The sequence below is a fragment of the Mytilus californianus genome, unplaced genomic scaffold (assembly GCF_021869535.1).
Source record: "Mytilus californianus isolate M0D057914Y unplaced genomic scaffold, xbMytCali1.0.p SCAF_11, whole genome shotgun sequence".
Lineage (NCBI taxonomy): Eukaryota > Metazoa > Mollusca > Bivalvia > Mytilida > Mytilidae > Mytilus > Mytilus californianus.
The window spans coordinates 17,790,784-17,800,489 of NW_026262593.1; the positions used below are offsets into that span (position 1 = coordinate 17,790,784).

Genomic DNA, 9,706 nt, shown 5'->3' on the forward strand with positions numbered 1-9,706 from the left:
TGATACAAGTAAAATACCGACATTGAAGGCACAAAGGCAGTATATCAACTTGTTAGTTAAAATATACAAGTGATACAAGTAAAATACCGACATTGAAGGTACAAAGGCAGTATATTGACTTGTTAGTTAAAATGTCAAAATTCAGATTTAAAACAAAACTAAAGCTAAACATGTAGACCTAGGTTAAGATGGTTAAGAGGAATAACTCTTGGATATTAATAGAACGTTTGTGGTCAGTTATTTTCATGAATAAATTCTAACTTTCACACGATAATTAAATATTCATTATAATTTCTACTTTTAAAGTTGTACTTATTGCTTTACTTCTGCAATATATTGCTTAGCTTAGTGTAAATATACATGATATACATCTACTACTGCATACGTATTACATCATTTTCCTCTCTCATTATTTTTTTATCAAAATTACTCCAATTTACTTACCAGGTTCACAGTTAGATATGGGTATACAGCGCTTAGTGTCACTACCAATTTTTCGTACGATATATTGTTCAGTAGTTTCACAAAATCCAATCTACAAATTTAAATATTTTCATATATATTCATTGCCGTCTTCGTTAAGATTCCCCTTTAATTATATAAAATATTGTTCATTAGTTTAAAAAAAAAAAACAATTGTCCCGCTGATCTAATCTAATGCATGCTTGTGATAATTCGTTATTGCTGCCACTAGGAAGATACATTTTGCTGTAACTATTTAAGGTCATAATGATGTAATTGTTTAGCCCTTTTTGGCTTTTTATGCTCTCAGACTGTATTTGCCTTTTGAGCACCACGTTTTTAAGATCATAATCATGTAATTGTTAAACCTTTTTGTCTTTTTGTGCTTTCAGACTGTATTTCCTATTTAGTATCACGTATTGAGCGTACCTGATAAAATCTATTACAGAAATGCGTACATTGTGTATTTCAAAATTTCGTTTCTTAAGTTTTTCCCTATATTTGAGTGTTGCAAGTGTTTTCTTAATTTTGAAGATATGATATTCGTTAGTTTAAACATATTTTATTTGCTAGATTAAGCATAATGGATTAGTCACAAGTAAATCATATTTATGAAGCCTTCTCCATAATACAATATAAATAAGTACAATAATAATATAATGAGCATGCATGTAAAACAGACAGTTTATAGAATATAATACTAGCTTTAGGTTAAAAAAGAAGGAAATATTGAACAGTCATATAATTCCGTGATGATGACGTTAGCGTTGATGATGATGATGTTCCGTATCAATACCAATAACGTTTTATGAAGGTACAATAAATATGTTTGACCTTTTGATGAAATTTTGAAAATTCTGTTATTTTGTTCATTTGAAAGTTCTAAGTTGCCTCAAATTGATAATTTTGTATCTAAAGGTCTATAACTTTTTTTAATACCACTTGCCATTATCGTACCAAATATACTAACACGAAGACATGATAATTAAAGTGGTACCTAACACTACAGGGAGATAACTCTGTAAAAATCAGCTAAACGTTTTAATTACGTTGTACTGTTAAGGAAATATTAAGCTTCTCAATGATCAAAATTAGTGTTTGTCAAACTGCTATATAACCAAAGAAATTTTTCTGATAAAGTGGTTGGTTCAAATTTTTTGAAATTTTTATATTTTTGTCAAAGGGTCAAAGTAAACATTTTGTCAAAATTTTAGGAAAATTAAACGAGCCAAATTAATGTTAGTCAAGGTGTTGGGTACCACCTTAAAGTAGATATAAAGCAGTACTGAACATTGATTATAAGGCAAAAGAATAAAAAAGCCGTATGGAAAATGAGGATAGTTTTGAATGAAATATACTAATGTTGAAAGAGTAGAAACAGAAGAAGCAGAATGTGACGCGCCATCGGTAAGAGGTTAATAGAAAGGGTTCGTATCATTCAGAACTACTCACCACAAGTAAATCGATTACTAAAAGCCGCAAGGTCCACATGCTTTGCACTAACGTTATAGAACCTCTAGATACAGTGATCTACAATATATAAAAATATAAGATAGATCGTGATATAGAAACGGTAGCAATAATGTTTTATAAAAGTATTTTTAAGTGTTTTAAGTGGCGAAATGAAAAGTACGGATATAGTAGCACTTTACACGGACACCATGCAGTATTTCTTTGTATCTGGAGTGTATGATTTTCTGCGAAAAAAAGTTGTTAGTAGTGTTTAATTACAAGACATTGCATTAACGTATTTATAAGGAGTATCACATTTGCTTACCCTTCCGTTTTTTGTTCTTATTTCGTTTTTGTGACATGGTTTGTCGGTCTATCTTCTACTTACGAGTTTTGTCTTTCTGTTATCTTCCGCCTCTTTTTTATTTAAGCATTATTTTAATTAATACAGAAGCTTTTATTCCTTATGAAACGCTAGGGATCTTTATGATCCATCTTATAGTTACTTGTAGTTTATGGTTTATAGGGACCTAAACGTATTTGATCCGAGATGGGATTTTCAATTATGAAAACTTTCTCTTATAATCTTATTGTTTTGTTCATAGAAACTCCAACAATTTTCTTTCCAGAATTTTTTATAATGTATTTAAAAAGTTCCATAACTATTTAGTTTCAGTGGTAATTAGATTTTAAATGTTATTCTTCTAGGGCGGAAATAAATACCTAAACAAAATTCCTCGTGGTAATTGTTAATATTACTGTCCCTGTGACAATTTTAAAATCAATAATAAATCAATTTATCTTTTTCTTAACTATAACATATATGTAGTGTAATTACATATTTCCATTCTCAATTTTAATTACATATTTTCTGTATGTATAAAAATAAGAAGATGTTGTATGATTGCCAATTAGACAACTCTCCCCAAGTGACCAAAGCAGAAATTTTCAACTATAGTATAGGGCACCGTAAGGCCTTCAACAATGTAGTTATTATATGATTGTGCTAATCTGAGAAAATATTGCAATCAAAATTTGTAATTTTGCGCAATTGCTAAATATCTTTCAAAATGAAAACAGAAAACCGGCGCCGATTCTCTTATGGTTACATATCTGTTTGACTATCATCTGAATCACTGAGACTCTCATTTTAGCGATTAGTTTTGTTTTACGAACTTCTGAGCTTAAAAACATTTACCTAACAACAAAATTATTTTCATTTACCTGTGTTTAAAGTAATTTCAAATGGCTGATATTTTTGTTTAAGCATATTGTTTTTCTTAAATTGTTTAACATTTCACAGCGGTATAACATGTTACTTTAATTATTCTTTCCTTAGTTTATTTATTTTGTATTTACATTGTATCATAGATCAAATTTATTTGTTCAGTGTATGTTTACTGGTGTTAATATGTCTTTTGATTGAGTTAAGCCATTTCAATTGATATTTTATAGTGTGTCTTTCTATGTTGTGATGTTACACTATTGTTTCAGATAAGGGTGAAGTTTTGGTACCATTAAAACGTTTAATCCCGCTGCAATTGTATGCACCTGTCCTAAGTCAGGAATCTGATGTTCAGTAGTTGTCGTTTATTGATGTGGTTCATAAGTGTTTCTCGTTTTTTATATAGATTAGACCGTTGGTTTTCCCGTTTGAATGGTTTTACACTAGTAATTTTTGGGGCCCTTTATAGCTTGCTGTTCGAATTAGGAGTGGTTTCTGCATTATTCCTACTGTATTTGGCCATTTGGTGTTAATGTTAGATCAACGTATATTTTTTGTCAGTTCAAATTCTCTTTTAAAACTTCCTAAAATGTTTAAGTATTTTAAGCACATTATTGAAGGTTAATAAATGAACTCTATGGGTATTTATCCTTAGAATAAGTTACAAAACACAATTACTCTTCTTTTTCCGTGAATCGCCCACGTTTTGTTTTCTTTTTAAAGTCCACTTCCTACATACATTAGAGATCATACATAGTAAAATATTGCTACATTACAAACTAAACTATAAGGGTTTAGTCTCGTCCTTTTTCTAAAAAAGTTCATCGGAAGGTACCAAGACCTTGTTGATAAATATTCCGTATCAACTTCACAAATAATACACGATGGTCTTGAAGTATAGATTCTGCGTACTAACGTTGTTTATCATCTTAATAACGTGTTATAGTATTCTTTTATTTGTCTTTATTAATTTTACTTTTACTGTTAAGTCTGTTTTTTTGAGATATCCATTTGACGTGACTCTGTACTTATGTATCCCGTCATACTTTGTACGACAAAATTATTTTATTTATTAATATTACTTTTACTGTTAAGTCTGTTTTTTTTTTGTGATATACATTTGACGTGACTCTGTACTTATGTATCCCGTCATACTTTGAACCACAAAATATTATTTTATTTTATTTATTAATATTACTTTTACTGTTAAGTCTGTTTTTGTGATATCCATTTTACGTGACTCTGTACTTATATATCCCGTCATACTTTGAACGACAAAATTATTTTATGTCTACCTGTGCGAATTTCAAACGCGCGATTTTCCGCCAGTACTTAAAACCTTCCATCCTTTATGGGTGGATTTTACATAGATAAATAAAATCGTATAATAAAAAAGCAAAATGAGGATGTTAAATTTGATGTATGCCTTTTTGTGCTTCTTCGTTACATTTGTTTGTTTTTATAGTGATTAAGATGATAACACAATGTTGACTGCTGTACCCCTATTTTTGACATTTTTACCTATTGTAAAATTGAGAATGGAAATGGGGAATGTGTCAAAGAGACAACAACCCGACCATAGAACAGACAACAGCAGAAGGTCACCAACAGGTCTTCAATGCAGCGAGAAATGTGTCTGTTTGTTTTGTTCACGCATCGTTGTCAATATAATGGAATTTGATGCGACTGTCAGACAAGTGAGAGGTTTAGCAAGCTATAAAACCAGGTTCAATCCACCATTTTCTACATAAGAAAATGCCTGTACCAAGTCAGGAATATGACAGTTGTTATCCATTCGTTTGATGTGTTTGAGCTTTTGATTTTACCATTTGATTAGGGACTTTCCTTTTTGAATTTTCATCGGAGTTCAGTATTTTAGTGATTTTACTTTTTTTTGTAAACTGATTTTTACATGAGAATGTAAATTTTCTTTGACCTTTTTGAGCAATTTTAACAAATTTAGGTCATCCTCTGATAGAACCATGTCAATGGTGTTACCAATATAAAACATGCATTTATTTACTAAAAATATTGTTAAATATCAAAAATGTGTTCCAATTTGTTGTTATTTAATAAGGTTAAAATTACTACTTAATGACATTATTTTCATAGGTATGCATTCTATTTAAACATAAATTTCAGAGTAAATTGTTGTAAAAAAGTTGGCTGTCCTAATTATGGCCGTTGTTAATATTAAAAAATACACTTAAACTAAATATATGTAAAATTTGTAAGACTGAATGATTAGATAATGCCTAATCCTTCGTATACGACCTAAAACACTTTCATTTGTTAATAAAAAAAATAAAAATTATTGCATTTTTATATAGTAACACCACTGACCCTTCAGTAACTACAATGACACAAAAGTATCACCATTGACAACACATTTCAAATTTTACTTTTATTAAGTACTGAACACAAAACAAAGAAAACTGAGCAAAAGAAAAAGAAAAAAAAATAATTCTTAGGCTAAAAAATCTCAAATTATATAACATAACATCAATAACTAAAAATGTCAATAGTGTTACTAAATAGTGTCATTGGTGTTACAAGCATACACCAGTTTGTGAAAACTTTGTATATGTAATACATTATATTGTTAAAACATTGTTAAATAAGTATTATATTTCATAAATGATATGATTTTTCGCTTGTCAAACATGAAAGAAACACAAAAAAATGTTGATTGTCATAACATATTCAGTGGTGTTACTAAACTGGTCAGTGGTGTTATTTTATTAAAGTGGTCTCACCATTAACAGTAACACCAATGATTTACAGGTGTATTTTTAGATTTAGTTACAAATTAAGTGTTCCATTCCCCTATTTTATATGTTGTTCCTGGTGCATGTTTCTACAATCAATATCTTTTCATAAATCAAAGTTCAGGAAATCTTTCGGAAAATGATTTTTATAAGGGTACACCATGGACACTATTTTCATTTACGATATAGCTTTCACTTACTTTTAAGATTTTTTCACTAAATTTTCAACATTGATTTATTTTTCTTTTGAATAACATGCTTACAGATAACATTGCTAGAAGAGAAACTATTGTAAATGCTGAAATCTTGAGAAAGATAACTCTTACCCAACCAATTTGTCTTTTGGTTACACCAGTGACTTAAAAAAATGAGACTCTTCATTTTGTTGAAATGTTTTATTATAAAACAAACATACACCTCCCAAATCATTAAAAATGTTTGTATGTATCAAAATGCAATAAATAGTGATAAATCCTAATAACAAATGATATGAACAATAGTCCTATTTCAGGTCTGAAAGATATTTTAGTAAAAAATAACAGTAAATTCTGGCTATATCCAAGGGTTTAAGAAAACATTAAGGATGTTTTTATAACATTTCATACTGTAAACTGTATATAGTGTATCACAAAACATTCATATCTAACATATACAAGTGTTATTTTGATATATTTTCATGTCTGTGACTTAAAAAGACCAAAATAACATAGTTTTGCATGTTTTTTTTATGATGACCCATTTGTGTTTTTATCAGTGGTCATATCTAATGTTTTGTTATTATTAGAAGTTATTGTTTAGTAAATTTTTTATCAGGTTTTGTTTACTTTATTCACACAAACCTTAAAAAATTAGGGAGAATCATGTGCTTGACATATTTAGTATATACATTTCTGAGGATGAAGACTTTTCTTTGACCTTTTGGTGCATTTTTGAAATTGCGACTGGCCTCATTTCACTGTACTAAATTAAAGATGGAACAATTTTTTTAACGGTACAAATCCTGACACTGTCTGAAGCCGTTGGTCTGTCGAACGTTTGTTATCATTGTTTTGCCATGATTAGTGTATCACTCTAATAAACTAATGAAAAATCGCAAGTTTTGTTTATTCATGAATGAATTAAAGGATATGTGTCACCCGTAACAGATACTTGAATTTGGAAAATAAAATGCAAAATATGGAATTCTTCCTATAAACATTTTTTTCTTAATTAAAAGGTACCACTCTAGAAGAACTAAACGTCGATACATCTCATCTCTCAGCTAATTGACACTTTTCTCTAAGCTACGTCGAATTGTGTTATTGTATACGAGTACTCAAATAGCATATATTATTCAGTTGATTGTCACTTAGTTATCATGTAATAATATGAACCAAAGTTATACGCTCGTTTTCGACTGTTTGTCAATGTGGTTTTGTGTTTTTTAAGTAATTCAAGCAGGAAGCTTGAAGTTTACTACATACGGAAATAAAACAGATTGAATTTGACCTTACTTACTCTCATACCTACGACTATAAGACTATAAGTATGTAATAAAAACAAAGAGAATAGTGAATGACCGTTTGTAAACAATTGAATAATTGTAAACCAATTATGAATAAGTCATGCTTATAAGATTCCTATTTAAAAATGAGGAAGTGACTGTCGAAATACAATATAACCAGTACCGATAAACCAGATTACAATAAATATATATTGATAGAAGCTTTGAATCCTTAATATGAAATTTCAATGACTTCTAGACGTGTGGCAATAAAATCTCGGAGATTATATCAGTAACATTTAGTAATAAGGTCCGAGTACACAGTTATCGTCCTTTGATTTTCGTTGTCCACACATATAGTCCCTAGTGTGGACAGTGTGTTACTTGCCAGTTTTTTTTATACCCCTTCCAAATTTATTTCTCCATGTTTTATGCCTCAAATAGCAAGTAGGGGGATGAAATTACACTGTAAAAAAATTTGGGTCATGAATTTTAAGGTAAAGTAGTGATTTGGTCCAGCTGAAAAAGGTTAAAAATTAGCACTTCGGAAGCTGTCAAAAGATTTCAAGACCCCCTTAACATAAAATTGTCCATATTTTGAGTTAGAGCCGATGAAGTTTTCTATAATTTTGATATAATTTGTCCCAAAAGTAGTACAACACACTGTAAAAATATTATTGAGAAAGCGCAGGTGGGATTTTTTTAATTTTCATTTATTGTCTAAAAGAAATGCACTACGAAATAACTGTGTACTCGGACCATAATGATCATTTTACCTCAACAATGAGAATTGATCATCCATAGTTTCCGAGGCGCCATCCGATTAGTAAGGAAGTAAACAACTAAAAATATACAATACAAAATAATCCGTACTGATAATCCATGTTTCCATATTAAAATCCTTCCTCTTGAAAGTATTGTCAATGATTTATTAATATTCTATTATATCATTTAAAGTGCAATTCATAACAAAAAGTCATGTTCATCCAATTTCCTGTTATCGAGATAAATTGTACATAAAATTGTATAATATTGGTACATATATCTATGTCTTCTGAATCGCAGCATATTGTGCTGATGACAAAATTAAAGAAATATTTGAATTGCTCGGATATTGCCATTATTACAAAAATATAAATGTTGGAAAGCTTTTTGGTAAGATGTGTAAATATGTGTAAAACTGCAAAATCTTAAGGAACTAAAATATTTTTAATCTTCGGGGACAAGATTTTTCAAACCCAACTGCCACTTTCTCTTTATAGTTTTTTTATAAAGTAACACCTGTTTATAAGCTATTATAATAAATACTTGTGAGAATTCTTGTTCTTCTTTAAAAAGTAGGACAAGATAAATATTTAAATGTAAAGTTAACTTGGAATCCGGGGCCTCGGTGGCCGAGTGGTCTAAGTAGTTACTACTGTAATCACTAGCCAGTCAACACTGAGGTTGTGAGTTCGAACCCCGCTCGTGCGCGTGCACTCGACTCCAATCTTCATAGACTAGGATTGTCAGTTTTCCTATCGAAGGTCGGTGGTTTTCTCCGGGCACTCCGGCTTCCTCGACCAATAAAAACTAGCCGCCACGAAATAGCCCAAAAGAGGTGCTTAAAAGTGGCGTTAAAACACAAAAAATCAAATCAAATCAACTTGGGATCCTTAGACCTGATGAGCTAGACAAATTCTGTTGAGATTACCGTTATCGAACATAAAAATGATTTTTTTAGTGTCGAACGTAATTTCATTCCAAATTTGATCATCCAGAGAGAAAATCTATTTTAGCATTTTGTCTATATATCAAATATATTAAACGTTCTAACTGTGGATTATTTACAAGACTTAGTACTTACATTTTGTTATATAGAAGCAATTTTTATAATAAGCAATCCGTTCAGATGTCATTATTGGTAGTTATAAAAACTTTCAAACAGTTAAAATACTTTTACAAGTACACACATTTCTGAAGCGTCCGTTTACATAGTTAATATGATGATTTAAATTTTGAGTATAATCTTTAAAATCATGGGATATTCCTTGAGTGGGTATTTACCTGTTCAAAAATAAATAACAGGTATAAGAATGACCTAGATAGCTAGACTGTTAAGATTTGAATTCTTTTAACAAAATGTATTTCTACGGTGTCATTCAGGAAAGCAGTTACCCTAAAGAATAGCAAGGTTTAGTGTTACATGTATATTTTAAAAATGACACATATGTCTTAAGAATGCTATCGATAGGACATCTTATATTGCATTATAATACATCTAATTCTTTAAGAGTATTCTCATATAGTTTTCCGAGTATTTTCCGTCTATCGATA

General features: G+C 29.9%; 1 protein-coding gene across 4 annotated transcripts in view; it reads right to left on the reverse strand.

Annotated features, from left to right (window-relative positions):
* The window catches only part of LOC127720707 (uncharacterized), a 29,970-nt gene extending 20,570 nt beyond the window's left edge, over positions 1-9,400 (reverse strand). For 2 of the 4 annotated variants that reach the window (XR_007990937.1, XM_052227462.1), the window contains exons 1-4: positions 9,237-9,397; positions 8,167-8,232; positions 1,915-1,992; positions 445-535 (exon numbers count right to left, since the gene is read on the reverse strand). Coding sequence is in view for 3 of the 4 variants with exons in the window: in XM_052227462.1 (XP_052083422.1) it covers positions 445-535; positions 1,915-1,953 (130 nt within the window). In the remaining variant the exon portion in view is untranslated. Of the gene's footprint in view, positions 1-444; positions 536-1,914; positions 1,993-8,166; positions 8,233-9,236 lie in introns of all 4 variants that reach the window. The other 2 variants (XM_052227465.1, XM_052227464.1) reach the window with 2 other exon arrangements.
* Between the last annotated feature and the right edge of the window lie 306 nt (positions 9,401-9,706).